This window comes from Protomyctophum bolini (genome assembly GCF_963924005.1).
Source record: "Protomyctophum bolini genome assembly, chromosome: 5".
In the NCBI taxonomy this organism is placed as follows: Eukaryota; Metazoa; Chordata; class Actinopteri; order Myctophiformes; family Myctophidae; genus Protomyctophum; species Protomyctophum bolini.
In genome coordinates this window covers 9206505-9227922 of record NC_137866.1, presented here as the reverse complement: position 1 = coordinate 9227922, position 21418 = coordinate 9206505, and the positions used below count along the sequence as shown (strand labels likewise).

General features: G+C 43.8%; 1 protein-coding gene across 2 annotated transcripts; it reads left to right on the top strand.

Moving 5' to 3' along the window:
- Window positions 1-826: 826 nt before the first annotated feature.
- Window positions 827-21418, top strand: acvr1ba (activin A receptor type 1Ba). 2 transcript variants are annotated; one of them, XM_080763109.1, is made up of 9 exons: window positions 827-1011; window positions 14111-14347; window positions 14478-14732; window positions 15002-15232; window positions 15496-15663; window positions 16637-16793; window positions 17331-17455; window positions 18135-18265; window positions 18509-21418. In XM_080763109.1, exons 1-9 carry the CDS (start codon window positions 945-947, stop codon window positions 18632-18634), a joined length of 1497 nt encoding a protein of 498 aa, XP_080619235.1. In that variant the 5' UTR covers window positions 827-944; the 3' UTR covers window positions 18635-21418. The 2 variants fall into 2 exon arrangements, with proteins under 2 accessions (XP_080619235.1, XP_080619234.1); XM_080763108.1 differs by having other exon boundaries at window positions 16622-16793.

The window sequence follows — 21418 nt, the reverse complement described above, 5'->3', positions numbered from 1 at the left end:
TACAATTGATTAGATCTGCTATTAAAAAAAAAAAAGAAAGAAAAAAGAACATTTCGATACCGGTAGCCTATCCTATATGATAGTGAAACGGGACAAATATTCTGCATAATTACTGAGTATATACCTTTGGTACTTTAATATATAAGTACATTTTGATTCAAGTACATTTTGATTACCAGACTTCTTTAGTAAAACATCAGGGTAGATTTATTTATGCCACCTCCCCACCCCCTCGTTTTGTATTATAAAAGAACATGTGATGTTTGACTTAAAAAGCCAAGTTTTCCACATGTAGGTCGTGCAAAAATTAGAATCATGAGTTTCTCTTCATGGTAATTGATTACAGTTAATTCAGCACTGGGTAAACATTTCAGCAGTGCAGTGAACATCATTACTGTTACAGCAGAGCTTATCTGTTCTTCCCTGCAGGAAATGTCCTCATGAGCCTGATTTTTTCCGTCTTCTTTGGTTTCAGTTTTATAATTATCTCTGAAAACTGAAAAGATCTGCTCGGAGTTCCACTCGAAATCCCATCATCAAATTAATATTTTATTAATGTCATTATCAGAGTAGTATAGAGTCAAATGACAGATATGATATTGTTTCAACCCTATAATGGGCCTAAACAAAGCGTTATTATTTATTACAGTTATCATTAATTGGTGTAGTATTATTTACGATCACGACGCGTTTGTTTGCTTGTAAATCTGCTCTTTTTGGCAAGCGACCTCCCCTTTAAAAACGCACGCACGCCCCTTTAAAGGACGTCACTGGCCTGGTTCGCTGCTGTGTGTGTATGTGTGTGTGATCACTCAGATCAGATGTGTGGTCGGTTTGTGGTTGTGTTTCAGCCTTCAGGTCGCTGCTCGGCGGTGTTGATAACGAGAGACACATACAAAAAAACGCATTTTCACGTGTAAGAAGATGGGAATTCAGAAGAAGAAATGACTGTAAAACCAACGACCCTAGCGCTGCTGCTGGCCCTGGCCGGGCTGGCGGCCGTCGGCGACGGTAAGTTCAGTGTTGGACGCCGGGGCGGGTTGGAAGGAACTAACCTCTTTTGTGTCTCGGTGTTTTCACCGACCGGGGCGGGCATCGCCTGTTGTCGCTCATCATCATGGCGCTGCTCTGTGTGTTAATGTATATGGTGGCTAACGTTATCTAAGCTAGCCCGTGCACGTTAAACGACTGCTGATTGTAGCATAAATCAGACACTAGTCCGGTTCTGTCTTGTCTGTACGTCTGTCTTGGCCCGTTAAACGTGTTAATCTTTTTGTTATTGAGACGGAGAGAGTGACTCTCCTGGGCTGGAGACCTTTTTTTCATGTCTTTTTTTTTAACTACTTGCCTTGTGGAATTAGAAGTGTCAACATAAAAGTGTCTTATTATACCAAAAACATTTGTTTCGAAGCACCACGCCAACCAGCGATCGAACACAGGACTGTTTGGTTTCAGCAGCTAACTTCAGCTAGCTTGCTAATTAATCTAACTTGCACGCTAGAGCAGTAGTAAAGCTTTATATTTAATGGGTGTGAGTCGTAAACAAATGCTTCATTGCGGTCCAAGTATTATGTACCCAATGTAATGTTGTGCTGGACAATAAATAATAAACGATACTACATGCACGTTGCCGACGGGCTGCTAGTTATAAATAATAAGTAATCCTTCCGTATCTTTGTTTTTGGATGCAATCGGAAAACAAAGTCTGTAGTGTTTCTAACGGCAATATTATCCATACACACACGCCTGCCGTCTCCCTTCTGTTGTTGTCAAAGTTATCTGTGGCCGGGATGTTGTGCTTGATGTTTACAAAACAATATCAGATCGTCTTGTAGCGGCTACAAGACGATATGATATTGTTTTGTAAAGCCTAAGCCTATATGGCTGATATCTTGCATTATCAGTCACAATATTCCCCAGTGTTGTCAACGTCGCATTGAAGGGGGAAAACCACCCAATGGGGCCCTCTTCACTGGACAAAATGTGGTTGTGCAAGTAAACAGTGGCACTGTGGCAGTGGTGGACCCCCCTCCATTGGGTGTCCATTTGTAAAAAGGACCAGAGAAAGGGGCGCTTTAGTGGCCTCCAGCAGAAAGTGAATGCTGGCATAGGGTGACAACAACCATGCATTCAGCCAGCCCAGACAGAAGTCGGAGTTGAGGTCTGGGTTCATTGTGATGGAAATGTGGCAAGTGGGGTCTTTTCAGGCGCCAGTTATGGGGCTACCATAGTCTCATTCCCCCTGTCTGTCTGCACCGAACAGCTGATGCTCAACTCACAGAATAAATGAAGTGAGAGATCTGTATTACAGGCATATGGTTTTGCGGGAGAAACTAGCAACCGGCTCTAAAACAAGCCCAACAGAAGCAACTACACACACACACACACACACAGCTTTTTGAAAATGCGATGTGAGCTTGTAGATCTGCTATTTACTTATTTTTAATCTAGAAAATAATTGTCTTTTTTTTTTAAATACACATTACACACATGATGTATGGTGGTCCCTGGCACAACATCTTTTCAGATGGGGGTCGGTGAACAAATCCATATTCATTTGGGGGTCCACCTTGACATGAAACTGTTTGAGAACCATTGGTTTAACCATTAAGAAGTGGGTTCAAACTAAACTACACTTAAGAAACAAGCCCAAACTACCAATATTTACAAGCAACTTACTTAACAGAAAAACAAGCCCAAAACTACTAATACGCAGACACACACTGCTGTGGGAATGTTGTTTTTGTACTGATTTGTGACTTTCTCCAGAGGTTCATCTCACTTTTCCATTTAGTCTCAAAGGGTTTTTATTTGAGACACGGGGACATGACGTTCTTCTACTCTGCCTGTGATCTTCGCATTTGAAGCTGCCTTGCCTTGTTGCAACTTGCCACACAGGAGAGAAGTGAGAACTGAAAATGTAAAAAAAAAAAGAAATTAACCCTAGCAGCCAGTGTAAATATCCAGAGTGAATGTTGTGCCATCCATCTTAGTATGTATATTGTGTCTCAATCGATGAGTCATCCTCCTTCCAAGAATCTTGAGATAAGAAGTCCTCCCCCTTTAGGTTTAGATAAGGGCACGGTACACCACCAAGGTTGGTCAATTAATCATGTTAAGATACATGGGGAAAATAAAGGTAGTCCATGCTGCAATCGCACAATAGTGGACTGTTACTTTTTGGCTGGGTTACTCTCCAACTTTACAGTGAAGTGTGAGAGAGAAAGTGTGTGTGTGTGTGTGTGTGTGTGTGTGTGTGGGGGGGGGGGGGGGGGGGGTTTATGTGGCCCAAGGAGACGGGGCTGATGATGGGTTTGTCCAGCTGGTCGAGGCTGCTGTGCAGTGCAACGAGGCCCGTGAGTCTGTCTGGAGCCACAGTTTCACACCACATAATGGATTACACCATGACGGGGCTGAAACCAGACAAAACCCAAAAGTATTGTAGGCGGACACAGATTTCAACCTATTGATGAGTTTATGACGGCATGGGAATTCTAGTTTTGCTCATAAGGTTTGACAGATCTATCATGTGCTGTTGACAACTTTTCTGATGCAGGCCATACACATGCCTGTGTGACGCAGTCGGGACTGAACAGAGAAGCAGTGCAATATGAGCACTGTAAACTACATCGAGTGCCGTGGGGCAGGGCGCGTCCCTCTTATTCTCTGCCTCTCTCGTTTTACTCTCTCATATACAATAGACCTGGGTGCATTATCAGAATTTAATCTGTACTTTGTTATCTGTGGACCCACTTCTGCTTCCGTTTGCCCTCTGTCACCCTGGGGAGGTGAGGAAGACTTTAGAACGGATTGTGTTTTGCTGGGTCAGAGGAAGCTCTTTGGTTGAACGCTCGGGCTTTCCCTCAGGTTCTTTATGTAGTCCGGCTGTTGTAAATTCCAGCCAGTACTCCTGCCTACCTTTTGTCACTCCCCCAATGTGTAATTAAAGAGAAGGTGAGTGAGTATAACCAGGCAGAAGTCCCTAATTTACAAAACTTGTAAGGAGGAAAACCGTATCTGGTGCGCATTCTGTACAACTCAGCTGGAAGTGCTTTATATAGTATACCTGTAAAAAGTCAGAAATGTGTTGTACTAAGTAATCAAGCAAAGGGAATGTACTGTAAAGGATTGAAAAATGTATTTCATTTTATGATTTAAAAATTGTGTTTGTATGAAGAATAGAATTCTTAAAGAGGAGGGCATAAATAGACCATTTTGCTACATGCTGAAGAAGCGACTGCTGCTCTCAACTAGGCTCCAGGGGTTGGAGTGTGTTCTGTGCCATTCCCGTCTCTCTAAATAATGTTTTAGCTACTGGAGCTTTGCTGTTCATACTTTTATCCACAATTTAGCTACAGAGGCCTCCCACAAGCATCCAGGAAGTCATGTGAAAACATTTCGGTTGCCCGTGTTCTGCCAATTGGTGGTGGTGGTTGTATTATCATTGATGTTCAGTTACCAATGCAAGATCATCATCGTTTGTTTAACAGCATTTGGGACTGCATGGCATTGGGCCAGAATTGGGTCAGAGTTGTCTCACCACCCCAAACACACACACACACATACCCCATAATGACCAGTGCGGCTAATGACCTCCGCTGGCCCGGAGGCATGGGGTCCTAATTGCTGGAGCAGACATCATAGCCTCCGACTGACCCGGCTCCACTATTAGGCCTGCTGCTGTCGGACCACAAGGCGTTCCTCCCACAACTAACCGTTGCTTGTCCCACGTTTCCTACGTTTACTTACTCTGGCCACTTTGTCTTTGGAAATTGGGGACTGGGGAGAGTGTGTTCTCATCAACCAAAAACAACGTAGAAGTTGTTGCTGCTTGCTGGAGTCGGTGTGCAACTGTGCAAGCAACGGCGTTCATTTTGTCAGCAGATGCTGTACGCCTTTTCTCTGAAATTATTTGAATGTAATTAGGTTACTGTACACCTAGACAGATCTGGTAGCTATGCGAGTTAATGTCTTAAACCTGATACCTGTCCTCCATTCCATGTCTTTGTAGTTTGTACAGGTTTGATTAGTTTGTTTTGGTTTTTGACTCATTAAAGGTATCATCCTAGTACCTATTGGAATGTAGATTAGACCTGCTCTGTGCTGAAAGGTGTGCAGTCTACCTCTGTTCTACATCGAATGCCAAGATCCAGGGTTTGGCACAGTGTTGCCAACTCTCGTGAGAGAAATAAGCCAGCCCACCCCCAAAAACGATCCCAATAATATGGCCATATAATCCTAATTAGGGATGGTAATAGTTAATCATTAATCTCTGTTAAGAAATGAATCAATTAAACTTAACTGTTAATACATTATAAAAACATCTGCGGCTCTATCATTGGGTGGTTTTCTGTGCTGTCTGCGCGTGTTGAGGAACGCACACGTGGGTCGGTTAGAAATACCTTGGTAGCCACAGAAACGTCTGCTTTTGTGATGTGACAGTTTTCATTTAATTGTATTCAAATTCAAAACAAGGATGCTGTTGCCTGGCCCTGTATTGCAAGGGATCAAAAATATTTGATTAAGAATATAATATGCCTTTTGTATTCTGCCTTTTGTATTCTCTGTATATCTGATATACTATGTCAGCAAAGTGTAGATTTCGGTTAGAAAATTAAGATACTTATTATCAACTAACCGGTTAATCGATCGATAAGGTTATGAAAACGTATCAATTAATCGATAATTCCCATCCCTAATCCTATTTTTTTTTTTGATGCATTTATCATTATAAATACTATGTATGTCTATAATTGTTTTTAGCATTAAGTTTACACACATACTTGAGCCAGGGCTTAATAAGTAGAGACACCAGAGTCGACCAGACCAATTCTGTCACTCAATCTGATGCACATTCCCCCAAATGTATACACCAAAGAAATGTTGGCTTGTTGTTGAATACTCTGGAAAAACAAACGAGTTCAAAGTTGTGTGCATGCTCGTCCGTCCGTCCCTCGGCTCTGTGTGTATATGTTGTTCGTAAAATGTGAGCAATTATCAAATTGGAGATGGGATCCAACAGGAAGCACGCACATCTCCAGAAATTCTACAGGTGCTCGTCAAACCAGACGAAGACCCACATGGGTCGAAACGTTGTACCAATAAAAAAATTTCCCTGGGAGCAGTGAAACGGTGTGCGGACATCCCTTCCTTTTCACAATTCTCAAATTACCTTTCTGAAAAAGCAAATGTATTTTCTGCAGCTTTCGTTTTGATAGTGAGCGAGTGATAGGAAGGTCATGAGGGGATGACATGCAGGAAACGGCCTCGGGTGGGATTCGAACCCGGGTCAGCTGCAAGAAGGACTATCCTTATGTATGTGTTTTATTATGCAATCTTGCCACACGAGCCACCCTTTTTGATCGAAGCAAAACCCAAATAAATAGGCTCGCATTTCATGCTTCATTCACAACACTAAAATAGATGTGGGCAGCTGGCTGCACCCCCAACTTGACATGGACCTATCTTAACATTGTTTTGAAAGAACATATTTGTAATATAGTATCATGAAAACCAACCTGTGGAGCTTTGCAGAGAAAATTTCCAACAACGCTTTCAAGTTTAAAAAGTGTTCTGGACTTCTGGTCAACACTCCTGCCAACACCATACAGATTTGATTGTCTCTCAGTGCCCATTCATTTCATACAATGTCCTCATCTATTTTGACATTAGTTCTTCCAAAGAGCTCACATGCTTCTAGCTTGTAAAATTTAAGTAGCACGAGAAATACATTTGAAGGGCAGGATCTGTGAAACTGAATATTTACCTGAAATATTTCAAATGTTAGCTTTCCTTAAAGGTTCTCTAGGTAAAAGTATATATCCCATAGTTTTATTTGCTTACCAGACTAACTAACACCATATCGTATCAGCCAAAATGTGTACGTCATAAATCTTAATTTAAGACAGCCAGCCGTCTCACCTGTATTATTATTAACAACAGTGTTAAACGGGCTCTATGCTTGTGAAGCTGAATGCGGAAGACAAAAACGTATAGCTTAACTAAGCTATAGCCGGGATATTCTGCAGGCGATTCCGTATACCAGTTTGAGAATTTGAACACCTGCTCAAAAGCCTAGCTTGAGCCCATGCTTTCACTGATATGCCTTTGAATTCATCCAGCCGGGCAGCCACGGTGGGGGGTTGGGTATAGGCAGGATGAAGGAGGTAGCCCTGAGGGCAGTGGTTGGTAGAGATATAGTATGAGTGGCTCAGCCCCAGAGGCTTTACATCAGAATCACATCAGTAATCTGACCCTGGGATGCAGACAAAGGTAATGACTTTCCTCTTTCCCCAGCATTGATTAGGGCAGATGTGTGTGTGTGTGTGTCCGCGACTCGTGCAGTCTGGTGGCGTCTGCTTGTCTTGATCAGCTCTCAGTCTGGTATCTGTATGGATCTAATTTCAGCCAGTGCATTTTGGTAATGGTGCTCTGCTCCCGGTACACGCCAGGCATGCATGCAGCGACTGTCTCTCTCCCTCTCCCTGGCTGCTCTCCCTTAGCCCCCGGAAAATCACTGTTTGTGTAACCTTGCCTCCCCCCACTGTTCAGCACCAAGACCCTCCCCCCACTGTTCAGCACCAAGAGGGCCTTGAAATATGTTCCAGTGACTTCATCTTATCACACTGGATGGTTCACCTCTGTTGTGACAGAGTTGCTCCATGTGAGTAGGTCTGAGTAACACCCTAACACAACACAGTCATGGAGGTCAGAGGCTGCTTAAAGATAACACTATTGTGGTTTTTAGCATCTCCCACTCTGCTTTCTTCTCCTCCAAATTAGGGAAGCGGAATGATGTTTTATTAATCCCTTCCTCACTGTGTCTGCCATTTCCTGTCTCGACACGAACGGAATGATAGGAACTTCACACTAGCAGCTCAAACCACTTCTCTATGTGCTGCATTCTCTCCTGTTCCCCTTTCCCTTGTCCCATTTTCCCCCTCCCCCTAAGTCAAAGTCTAGACTGGGCTTTAATGATGGCTACAGCTGGTCACTTGGGACAAAACCCTATTGCGGGTGGGAGTTGCCATAAGGTCCCCCCCCTAACCAGCCCCCCCCTCCCCGCCGCAAATTTGACACCCGCACCACCGTTCCTGTCTGGCCATAAGCAGCCCTAAAACAGAAGTGGGGGGTTGTTACTGTTACCCCCTTTTCCTTCCTGAGTTGTGGCTCCTCCCCCTTTATGCTTCTCGCACCCACCCACCCCTGCGGCTTCGCTCTGCTCTTTGTTCAGACAGGGCCAGTCCAATCCCTCCACATGTCGGCCTAATCTCCACACAAAGGCCCAGTGTAAGGCCACCAATTATGTGGATTCAAGAGCAGAGTTCACTCAAAAACCACACGCCGGGTCCTCTCCTCAGATCCATGTGTATTTAGGCTAGATATTAGTCCCGCAAGTCGAGCTTTGTAAATCTTTTTACAAGAGATGCTGAATCCGGTGAGATATGCAGAGCACTATGCAAACAACATCGCATTTGAGTAAATGCTGGTGGTTGATGATTCCTTATTTGCCCATTATTCGAATGGGTGATATGCCAGTGTTCTTTTTCTCAGAAAAGAGCTTTCAGTTTCCATTTATTTCTGGCACAAGCCATTACGATGAAATCACATCATGTTCTTTGGAATTGTGCTGCTGCTGGTTTGTGTGGAAGTAGCATACATGGATGGAGTAGTTGAGTGCAGGCCATGAAGACAGAGATGACATGCCACAATCCAAACTCTTGGTAGACCACAAACTATGCACAGCAGACTTGAGGAAGGGAATGTGTGTTTTCAGCCATGTTTGGTTTCCTTCCTGAGCTTCGGTCTCTCTGCCTGTGTACCATCTGTCCCACCACACACACACACACACACACACACACACACACACACACACACACAGTCTCATTGCTCCTGAATGAGATCTGTGTAGAACTAGTCTGTCTGTCTTCATGTTTGTTATTGCTCTGATCAGGCCAGAGTTGATAAAGTGATGTTTAGAGCCGGGCGGGCGGCGACCATTGATCAGAGTTTTGGGTCCGATCCCGATGTTGGAGAGTCTTGCCCACTTTTTTAACAAAAGGGGAAATCTTGAATTAGAAAAACGTTGATGAGATAGATGTGTGACGTTTCTATTTTGCAAAATGAAAATACAATTTATGCTACGAGTGTTGGAGGAACTATGGTAATCGGACGGTGTACCTGCCCTGGCCTGCATGTTGTTTCAGTTGGGGAAAGTTGAACCAGGCTGTGGCTGAGAAAGATATTTGCATTTGCGACGAACAGCCTGTTGTTGAGGAAGTCGGACAAAACGCCATTACTGGAGTAGTAAATACCTATGGTCTTTTATTGGGGGGAGTTTACATCACAGCACGGAGCACGTCAAATGGCATGGACGACTGGCTTTATTAGTGTTCGAGGAAAAATGTTTTAGGTTTTAATTTACACTGATGCCAAAGGTGAAATATTAAAAAGTTTGATTTAATAAGTAACCTGTTCTCTATTAAAGCTGCTATAAGCAATAATATGTCAAAAATGTTATGACTTTATTTTTTTTGGTATTCAGAGAGCCAGCAATGGGTAAAAAGCTCCCTAGCATTTATTTTGTCTCTGACACATCTAGGGTCCGCAATATGCATTCAAAGATTTTCCTAGAAGCTTTATTATGGCCTGCCTACTTCCTAATTGGTTAATCATTTCGACCAGGTTTTTTTTTGACCAATGACAAAGCTTCTAGGAAAATCTTTGAATGCACATTGTGGCCCCTAGATGTGTCACAGAGACTAAATGTTTTAGTCATTGCTGACTGTCTGAATACAGAAAAAGTCATTAAAAGTTTGACATATTATTGCTTATAGCTACTTTAACACAACGGCTCCTTTTACACTGTTGTGTAAATATATACTTTAAAGGTATATATTTGTTTGAACTTGGTGTGAGGATATCACAGTATCATGTTAAGTTTAACATTATGTTAATATCACAATCCAAATCATATCCAAATTATCCATAACGTAACTACTTCATGGAGCACAGCAACATTTATTGTGAATGGAGACGTGGTGTGTCAATCCATTGAAAGGAGATGGCAGGGTTTAGAATTAGAAGCCAGAGCTTGTAGATCAGCAATTCTTGACTGGTTGGATACAGTTACCAGTCTGACAGTGTTCTCTGTCACTTTCTGGTTTCTCCTGTGTTGATCCTCTTCAAATAGCACAGCATGTAAGTTCTACCCGAGGAGGAGGAGGATGATCAGTCCTGCCTGCCTGCAGTAACTTTTATGAAGAATTCTCGAAACATTATATAGTACAGTAGTTTCCGTGTGTTCTTTGTGCAGTGCTCTCGAACCACGACTGTTGGCCACCATTTATTAAGGATGCCAGTTTTTTCTTCCCAATTCCGATACCGACTGTCAGTCGAGTCGATACAGAGTACCGATCCGATAGCCCCTCAGTTTGTGTCAAGAGAGGGGCATGTATTATCGGCCACATGCTGTCACGAGGGGCATGCAGATTTTTGGGGGCTTGCAGATGTTTGGGGGAGCATGAATAAGACATTAAAGGTCCATAGACTTGGCTGTTACATGACGCCATGTCTCTGAAAGCCAGACGTTGGAGGGGCTAGTGCCCCTAAAAAAAATCTAGGACTGTGGTTCTCAAAGTGGGGTCCGTCAGGGTTTCTTGAGGGGGTTCAAAATGGATCCTTACAGTGTGGGAGGGGGGGATAAGTTGAGAAAATACAGCCACTGTTGCCAGAACCCAGAACCATGCTGGTGTCTGTGGATGTTTGGGTCTTTTGACATGAACTGATCAGCATTGTTTGGGCCCAATCCATGCAGAATGATGTTCAGGGTTGCCACTGTCTGGGTCCAATCCACACGGAATGATTAGTGTTCATGTGCATAAATAGGCCTACAGTAAACAGTTAGACAGTAAGGGGAGATTATGTATTTTTAGTAGTAGACTAGGAGGGACTGTTGGAAACTTAAATGGAAAATATGCCTGTTTTCAGCCTAAATCCCATTGTTCTTCTGATGAGGGGATCAATAATATATTGTATCGAAAATATCCTCTTCTTTGTATTTCTCCAAAAATATTGATGCCACGAAATGATGATCAAGCTAGTGAGGAATTTAAGAATGATAACTGCCATCATAATCTCAGCTGACCGCATGTTTGTGACCTCATGTGTTCCATTCCAGTATGAGGACTGTGGAGCAGACATCGTTATTCAATACAGGTCCAATAGTGTCTTTCCTCTAAATGTTGTTAAATCCACAATTTTATAATATACTTCCCAGCTCTTAACGTCTCTGTCCACTGTAAATGGACACATGCCATGAAAACAGAAGCTGCACCGAAGAGGTCGTCTGTTGAGACTTCCGGATTGGACGGTCAGTCGGCGTAGTGTAGCTTAATCCAGTCCCGCTCTGCTTTTTCTTTTTAAGTGAGACTGTTTGCTCCATTAGGCTGCACATTAGTGGGATGTGGCACAGGGCTTGTTTTTCTCTCCCTTTATCAGGCCCTGTCTGCTTCACCTCTCTGTAATCTGCAGGAAATTCCATCTGCATGCGAACCGTAGGGGACTTGGACGCGCTCCACCAAAAGTTCCTGCCACTTTCCCGCTCGGGGTCCAGGGGAGAGGCATTTACAAAAAAAGAGACGCATATACATACACACAAACGCTGGTTCTCTCTCACACACGCACAGTTAACCATCACACGGATTAGAACTCCCTTGACACTGATGAACTCACCCCTCCACCCCCCTTTTCATAATTCCAGTTACCGCTCGATGGACAAGCACAGACGTATCATCAGCAAACACACACTACATGCAAACATACACTCACACACACCACAATGCAAACTCCCACAGTTGTAGTGTGTGGGAACCACCCAGATGACACTAGGGCTTGTGGTTTTGGACACTTGGAAGTTGCTCGCAGGCAATGGGGCAATCTGTGTGCCAAGCGAGCGCGAGGCGTGATTTTGGTAGGAGAGACAAAAGCCTGACTGTGTGACGGCTAAATGGCTCCCAAGGAGCCAGCGGTGAAAAACCATTGAGATCTTTTGAGAGAGAGGAGCTAGCTCGGGACAAATGGGAGACGAGTGATCTCATCTCATCTGGTCACAGAGACCCACAGGAAAAGACAGAGGATTAGTGGAATCCTCCCTCTCCTGAAAAAACCTTTTCTTTCTCTCACCGCCATGGATTGTCAAGGGTCCAACCAATGTAGAGCTTTTTTTCTTTTTTTTTTGTTAACCCCAGACCTGAGGCCAATTCTACAAATGTCTTCTAAATCCGTAGTTCACACACTTTCAAGATTTTTTTCAAATGTTTCAAAAAGCTTATATAATATATCTGCTATTTTGAATAGCCAACGCAAAAATCTAAAATGACAGATGCTTTCCCGCAATTCCTGGTTTTAATGGGTTAAACGAGGACAGAGAATCCACCCTGTTTTTTGTCTCCTCCTTGCGTTTTAAATGAGTTGCCAGTTGCCACTTGTTCTGCGGTCTTGACTTTTCTATGTCCAGAGGGTGATTAGTGAGTGGTCTGGGCTTTGTTCTGAATGAGGATCAGCTCTTGGCCCTATCACACTTCACTCAAAGACACTGTTATCAGTCAGGCAGTTGAGTTCATTTACCACTGGGTTCCTCTTAGGACCATGATGGAAATGAGTCCCCAGGACTTGTTTCATTGTTAACCTTTTTCAGCCAAAGTGTTTCCTGTACTTCCGTGCCGTTTACACCGTTTTTGACGAAGTTTTCAATCGATAAATTCTGGTGTTCTGTCCATGGAAAAAGCTATCCCCCGGTAACCAATTAACCATCCTTGCCTGGCCTTTGCTTCATAGTTTATTTGTGAGTGGAGAACCCAGGAAGAAGTCATTTGTGTTAACCTTAGTTTGAATGAGAAGCATATGCGCCATGACTCAAAATCACATTTCACTCCAAATCTAATCAAGTGTGCAGCACTGTGCCCTCCTAAGTTGCTCAACCTACTCTGTTTCCGATTTAGATGTAGCAGAGTCGCACAGACTTACTGACTCTAACCTCATTTAAGTGTGTAGATAGACCACCATTGTTTATTATGGTGGCAGCGGGAGTCCCATTGAGTCAGCTTTAATAGGTCCCCATGCAGGAGTGTGTTTTGTGTTTTAATAAAATCCTGTCTCATTAACGGCGGCAGCTCACTCTCAGTCTGAAAAGAGAGCGAGACGGGAGGAGAGAAAGCGAGCAGAAATGCTGCATTGGGGATTTGGCAGTAGCCCTCTCCCCTTGTTGGGTTTCACTTTGTCTGTCCCACTGGGCAGGTCCATCTCCACCCAGTGTGTTTGGGTTCATCTGCAGTGGAGGATCTGATTTCAGGGCCGCCAGGGCTGTCTGGCTGCTGCTAAACTCCAGGCTCTGTGTCTGCACGCCATACATGCCGTGCCACAGAACAGGACACTGAATAGTTGTCATGATGCAGGTTTGGGGTTGTGGGGTTAACATGCCACCTGCTGGACCTATTTGAGAACTGTACAGGTTTGTAACCACTACTGCTAGGCATTGGAACGAGTATGATAAATCAGGAGTGATAAATAACACATCATGGCCTATATGTTTTTTTCATCTTACAGACAAATGATCAAATGCAGCCCCCGCCCCCTAGAGGTCATGCTGGTCCTTAACGCCTTAGATTTTGAGATACTTGTGTGCAAGTGGACGTTGTGGCCTGTGGGTACTGGGTTTTGCTGGAGGAAAGGCCATGGCTCACTAAAATCACAAGGGTACATCTTCCAGCCTGGAGTATGAAAGAGTACAACAAATTCCATAGTAATCCAGCTAGTAGTTTTCAAGATATCTTGTTTAGGAACAAGGTGTTTGATGGATGAACCAACAGACATGACCATCTTTTTTTTTAATCGATCCAGCGGGACAAAACGGCCGGCCTGGACCACTAGCAGCAGTGGTCCAGACTAGGCTACAATGTAGCCCAACAGTGTGACGCGGGTTTGAGTCCCAATGCCTTCTCTGCGTGTCACTCCCCGTCTCTAGCCCTCATTTCACACAAGTGTGATCAGTTAATTTTGCTCTGTGTTTGTGCTTCACTCACTAACATTATCTCTCTCTCTCTGCCCAAAGCTTTGCGGTGTAACTGCACCAACTGTGAGAAGACGGGCTATGAGTGCGAGACAGACGGCGCCTGCATGGCCTCCACGTATTACGTCGACGGGAAGGAGCAACACATGCGCATCTGCATCAACCAGGACAGCCTCGTTCCTCCTGGGCAGCCCTTCTTCTGCCAGAGCGCCGAGGGCCTGCTGAACACGCACTGCTGTTACGCCGACTTCTGCAACAGTGTCGACCTCAAGGTCCCTGGTGAGGCCCCCTGCAATAACGCAACGGAAACACTGGCATCTGAACAGAGTTCATTTTCCATCTGTTGGACTGAGTCACCTTCATCGTTTGTTCTCTGCCCTCCCTCTTCTCCATCTCTCAACTCTCTCAGTGCCGACAAAAGCGGGGTCTGTTTCCGGGGGCCCCTGGGGGCCGGTGGAGCTGGTAGCCGTGATCGCGGGGCCAGTGTTCCTCCTGTGCGTGCTGCTGATGGTGGGCGTGTTTGTGTTCCAATATCACCAGCGAGCATACAGCCACAGGCAGAGGCTGGAGGTGGAGGACCCTTCCTGTGACCACCTCTACCTGGCCAAGGACAAGACCCTGCAGGACCTCATCTACGACATGTCCACCTCTGGTTCAGGCTCTGGTCAGTAGTTGTAGTACAATTAAATGACTTGGTCACTCTGAAGGCCTGCTGCAGCTAAGACATTATTGGATAAAATGCTGTTTTGTTGCATTTTAATGCTGCATGTATAAAGGCTGGCAATTTTACCATTTCGTTTTTTGTGTGTGGACAGATTATTTTATAACCGTGATAATGTAGAATGGATTTATTTTTCTTCGTGCATCTCATCATTCATGGAAGTCATTAGTAGTAACCTTTGTGTGTCTGTTTGCGTCTACTGCCCCCTACAGGTCTGCCTCTGTTTGTGCAGCGGACCGTGGCCAGGACCATTGTGCTGCAGGAGATCATAGGGAAGGGGCGTTTCGGCGAGGTGTGGCGGGGGAAGTGGAGGGGTGGAGACGTAGCTGTGAAGATCTTCTCCTCCAGGGAGGAGCGCTCCTGGTTCCGAGAGGCTGAGATCTACCAGACCATCATGCTGCGCCACGAGAACATCCTCGGCTTCATCGCCGCGGACAATAAAGGTCAGAGTCGTTCATTTATTTTGGGGGGGGAAAATAAAGGTGCTTGGGACCTTTTTTGGTGATTCTGTACGATACTAGACATAATTGTATACGCAGTGGTGGAAAGGAACTACTACTAAGTAAATGTACTAGATTACAATTTTGAGGTATTTGTACTTTACTTGAGATCTATCTATAAATAAATAAAAGGGCTCTTGTGCTTCAGAAATTGCTGTAGTCAGTGTTCATTTACTATGTCCTCATTGCCCTTTTGTCTTTGTCAGATAATGGCACATGGACCCAGCTGTGGCTGGTCTCGGATTACCATGAGCACGGCTCTCTTTTTGACTACCTGAACCACTACTCCGTCACCATCGAGGGCATGATCAAACTGGCGTTGTCAGCTGCCAGTGGCCTGGCACACCTGCATATGGAGATCCTCGGGACTCAGGGTAAGCTCATGAGAATATCTTATTTGCCAGCCAGGACAGTAGTACTTATCTTTCGTTGATACTAGTGCAATAGTACGTCACTGACAACAGGACTCGACATCCACTACGTGGCAGTATACAGTGGAAGACGGTACAATGGACAACGCTATACTTAAAATGTAAAAAGTGTTTAGCGTGCACTCGGCTTTCAAGCACAATGTGGAATAAAACTGTTATTGTTAAAGGAGTAGTTCACATGATGGAGACTCTCCTACTGAGCAACCACCCACGGTCATCAATTTATTGGCTTAGGAATGCAACAAAAATAAATCCATGAATTCAAGGTAGGGGTGTCCAACCGTTAGCCGTTAAGACATTGGTAACCGACAAACACTAACGGCTAATGGTGAACTGATAAAATACAAATAAAATCCCACGGGGAACCCTGGCCTCCTAACCTCTTCCCCATTATTAGCCTACACTCCAGAGCTGTTTAGTGTGTGATAGCAGCAGCAGCCACCGGGCTTTCGCCAAACTTTGGTCAACTTAAATGTCATTGCATCTCTGTATGTATTAATTTATTTATAAGTGTGTTCACGATAACGCACGTAACGTTGTGGCTGCTAATTCCCCGTCCGGGTGGACTGGGACTCCCCATTTGTCTTTTTTTTAATGGGTAAAAAATTATGAATTAGATCCTAATTGTTCAACAAATGCTAGTGCTGTAAGGGTTAATAAAATGTCTCCAAATGTTTCCCTAATTCAAGGCTTTATGACATGTGTAATTGATCGAAAATAAGTCGTTTTTTGGGTGAACTACTCGAGTATGTCCAAACTCCATGTACTATGAGGCTAGAAAAAAATAAAAATACAATACAAATGCAAGTATATGCAGTAAACACATTTCTGTATCACTGGGTGACCGTTGATATTTTTTTGGGTAGTAAATATCTTTTAGAAACTGACAATTTCAGTACAGTGCATTTTCGTGCAGGTAAGCCCGGCATCGCTCACAGAGACCTGAAGTCCAAGAACATCCTGGTAAAGAAGAACGGCATGTGTGCCATAGCGGACCTGGGTCTCGCCGTCCGCCACGAGTCCATCACAGACACCATCGACATCGCACCTAACCAGCGTGTGGGCACCAAGAGGTACGGCTTTCCCTCCTCCTTCATACATAGGCCTGTCGCTATTATTACATAGTCGCCTAATCTCACTTATCTTGAGATAATCGCAGTCGCATTTTGCAATTTATTATTGTTTAAGAAGCCTAAAGCCAAACGGAAATGTGTTTATTATTATTTTTTATATTCATACGTTAATCTCAATTATTTGAGTGACAATTAATTAATTGGCAAGTCATAATCGTGACAGCCCTAATCGTTTACCTTCACAGACATAAACACAGATTACTCTGTGATCTGCCAAATTCTGCATAGCTCCAGTGCATTTTACGCGGTGCCATATTAGCGCCGTCATCACATAATTGCATGGTTTTTTTTTTGCGGCAACAGAACATTTCATTTTGGACATATGTTTTTGTTTAGTTTTTCTCCCGAAATTATCAAGACTTGTGATCATGACTACCGTAGTTAATGGTCTTGTTATCTCGCAAAATCAGCAAGCTCATCAATTTAACTGTAATTGCAGAGCCCTTATTAATAAAGGAATGTCCTACCTCCTTCCAGGTACATGGCTCCAGAAGTGCTGGATGAAACCATCAACATGAAGCACTTTGACTCCTTTAAGTGTGCCGACATCTACGCGCTGGGACTGGTGTACTGGGAGATAGCACGTCGCTGCAATGCTGGAGGTAAGAGACATGCATACACTGTTTTACTTGCGCGCACACAGCTTCCACTGTCATGAAATTCCTGGAGATGTTATGAAATTCTAATAAGTTTCTCAGGCCTGGAAAAGTTCTGGAAGTGTGTGCGTGTGTGTTATTTATTATTATAGTTTCCCCCCCTAGAATAATCCCAAAATGTGTCTAATAGGCATTTGTTAGGCTCTCTAATACAGTCACGGAAACGGGGTGGAAAATAACAGAAAGGCCTTTTAAAATTCATTGGTAAACGTGTGGGGACCCTGTCTTTATCTGCTTGGACTGGAGTGGTAAAAGATGAAGCTTGAATCCAACTGAGCAGGCTTTCTACTGTGCACATGGAATAAAGTTATCAGTCCCCTCGACTGATATCGGTCATTTGGAAGCATCCCGAAAATGGCTATCTATAGGTTCCTGAATTTTCAGCTATTTCGGCAATAGAACACATTCAGAAGCATCTTCCAGAAAACTATAATTGTCTCAGATATTTCGTAAAAGCAAAGGTTTAAAGCCTCCGTCTGCGATTTCTTCCACTGGTTAGCTATGTGTTGGTTTAGAATGATTATTGCCTAAACATCATAATTCTACGGGTCTCCTTTCACGCTGTTCTCACAAATCGCAGACAATGTCATGAGATTTGAACTTGCTTTATTGCTTGTAATTGAAGGTATCCACGAGGAGTACCAGCTGCCATACTTTGACCTGGTGCCCTCTGACCCCTCCATAGAGGAGATGAGGAAGGTGGTGTGTGACCAGAGACTAAGGCCCAACGTGCCCAACTGGTGGCAGAGCTATGAGGTATAGAATTGCTTTCCTTCATGCTTTAACAGAGGCAAGAGCTACATTGATGTGTACATATCTTGAACATTGCCTACATACTGTATGACCAATGATGTGCTAACTTGAGCCATGTGTGTAGCATGTAGCAGCAGCAGCAGCAGGAGTTAAACTTGTGATTGGTCTATAGATGCCAACTAATTCGGTCCTAGACATACAACATACCTGCTTGTGTATCTTATGTTGTCTCTCCCTCCTGTGCAGTCACTGCGTGTGATGGGGAAGATCATGAGGGAGTGTTGGTACGCCAACGGTGCAGCCAGACTGACCGCCCTGCGCATCAAGAAGACTCTGTCTCAGCTCAGCGTGGAGGAGGATGTCAAGATGTGAGGGAGAGGAGGGGTCGGTGGCGACAGCGGCCGGGGCAGCGAGGCACGCTGGAGACGCACAACCACACCACACTCCTGTATAGGGGCTGAGAGGAGGGGAAAAAACACAAAAACCACATAAAAAAGAACACTAAAAAGACAAGACTGCAAGTGAAAACCCTGCCAGTTTTAAAGCCACACTCCAAGTTGTGACAAGGCCTACCTCACCTTTTTAGCCAAAACTACTGAGAACCACCCTCCCTTCTTCCTTTTCTCCATCCCTTGTGTTTTCCCACTACTGCTGCCTCCTCTTCCTACCCAGCCCTCCACCCCACCCTTCTCCATGGGCCTCAACACTACAGCACTACCACTGCTAATGCCATCATCACTCCCACCGCTCTTTCATTTCCCATGGCAGGAATTATCGCTATTGTACAATGACAGGATTCTGTTTCATTCTTTTTTACATCTGAATTTCACGAATTAGTACCTCGATGGACTAAAGCGTGTCCTGAAGACTCCTAGATGTGTTTTGTGGGTTTTATGTTAAGTTAAAAGAAGAATAATGCAGATCAATGAATATCCTGTCCTGCAGGCAACCATCACATTCTCTTGTTGTGAATGTGTACATGTGTTGGGGGGGGGGAGGGGAAGGCTGAAGCACTGTTCTACTACTGGGATCTTTCAGTCCATGTAAAAAGGCGTCATATGTTTTGCAGACTACTGTGTCTCAAAGAGACCACAGGCACGCCAGTCGCCATCTGGGATAGCTTGCCGTTTGTGCAACAAACATCCCTTATTGGACACTTGGCAAGATGAGCGTCAACCACTTAAACCCCATATTGGCGACCGGAGTCCCTCCGGGCTCTATACTGGTGTATTTAAAATGTCATTATTGTGGGGGGAAAGCTTTTGCTGAAAATGGCCGATCGACAAGCTCGTTGTGAACTTGTGGAGCCACAACGAGCCCCACACACACCATAAGGATGCTGGGGTTTAAGTGGTTAATGGATGGTGCTGTTCTCCCCACATTGAACAGCACCACAGAGACGGAGAAACGGAAATGTGTTGCACTCACTCGTAGCGTCTGCATCACATGTGCAGCGGCCGCCTGCAGCTTTCACATGTTTGATGTGGTTCACTCCTGTTTAATTTTAACTGTGGCAGGGATAGTATTTGGGATGATTTTATTTCTTATTTATTTGTTGATAATTTTTAATTGTCATAACTGATGAACACACTGTGAGATGAGATGAGATGAGATGTGACGAGCCGGTGTCTGATTTTAATGTAACTCCATACATCTTCACCGAACGTTAACAAAGTAAAAAAATAGACTATTTCAATTTAAGGATGTCGTCGTAATCTCAGACAATAGACGATGGCATCATACACACTGAGCAAATAAGAGGCGTATGAAATGGCAATTGAATATACTGATTTTTTTATTTTATATAATTTTGTGTAAATGACACTGCGTTTTTTTTTTCTTCGACTCTTGACATTAGATACTACTGATGATGGGTACATATGATTTGTATATAAACTTTTTTTTTTTAATGTCACAAGCACCAGATTGTTTTGACCAGTGACTTTTGAATGGTACTACACAAGACATCTGTCGTTTTCTTGATGTGTCTGCATGGTTTATCTTCTGTGCTAGGCAATGGACTGTCATCTGCTGGATTATTTTGGTCATTTTGCTACTCCACTAGCGGTTTGGTGGTACTACTGATCCCAGTTCATTTTGCTGCAGCTACTTTTTGTTTATATATATATATGTTGGAATTTGCCTGTTGAGTTCTTTTCAGAGCTCCGTAAAACCAAATCTGTTACTCTGTCTTCTGGGTGGTAGCTATCTCCTTTTTTCTTTTTTGTTGACACTGGAATATTAAGGACCGCAATGTAACCTTCCATTCTAATCTCGCCAATGGCTTTTTAAATACGGATATGTGATGGATGTCACAGTTTCGATCAGGGCAAGCATATACTGTTGTTGGATGTGAAATGTGATTCAGAGCCATTGCCTTCTGAGATTGACACATGTAAAGTGAAACCACATGCTCTCGTGCTACCATTGTGGTCTGCAGCTCTCTAACTGCTTGCAACGCTGTGTTTGCAGACAAGATGATGAAAGTATTACACTGGCAGTTTGTCATTCTTGGGCTCTGCACTATTTTCTGTCCCATGGATTTGGGTTGATGTTAGCATTATGTAACGTTATTATTAACACTTGAACCAGGGGTCTGTACACAACCAGAATAAATGTCATGGTAATACCTTGTTATGCATGCTGTCTCAAACACTGGGACCTCAGTCTCCACTGAGGTGGTGAATTACAGTAGATTAAGCCTAATTTATACTCGTTTCGTGTCACAGAAAACTTGATTTTAAAGGCAACGTGATTCGCAACAAAGTATAAATTAGGCTTTAGACTTTGTCTTTTCCTCTGCCTACTTACTTCTGTCTGTCCCCCGTCCCCCCTTTTCTTTTTTTGATTGTTGGGCGTGAATACCCCAGTCAAGTTGCTGCTACTGTAACATGGGTGGAAACGTTAAGCAGGCAGAGCGTAGCTGAGACGGTGCTCAGATGGCAATGGAAGACTGTTGTAAAGTGAACCAAATGTCAAATGCTCCTGTCCATGTTTGGTTTGTTGCCATGGGTATATTTTACCATCAGACGTCCTGTTCATAAATAATACTTAAAAGGTTTCAAAAACTCATGTCATGCAAATCTTTTTCTGATTTTGTTCAAAATGTGTACATAGATGATATACAATAAATACCATTTTGTTTTGTTTTTCTTA

Bases quoted from the DNA above. Each gene is read 5' to 3' on its own strand.
- acvr1ba (XM_080763108.1), top strand. From the start codon at position 945: ATGACTGTAAAACCAACGACCCTAGCGCTGCTGCTGGCCCTGGCCGGG. The intron at 16,794-17,330 runs GTACGGCTTTCC...ACCTCCTTCCAG, and splicing joins CAGCGTGTGGGCACCAAGAG to GTACATGGCTCCAGAAGTGC. The intron at 17,456-18,134 runs GTAAGAGACATG...TTGTAATTGAAG, and splicing joins ACGTCGCTGCAATGCTGGAG to GTATCCACGAGGAGTACCAG.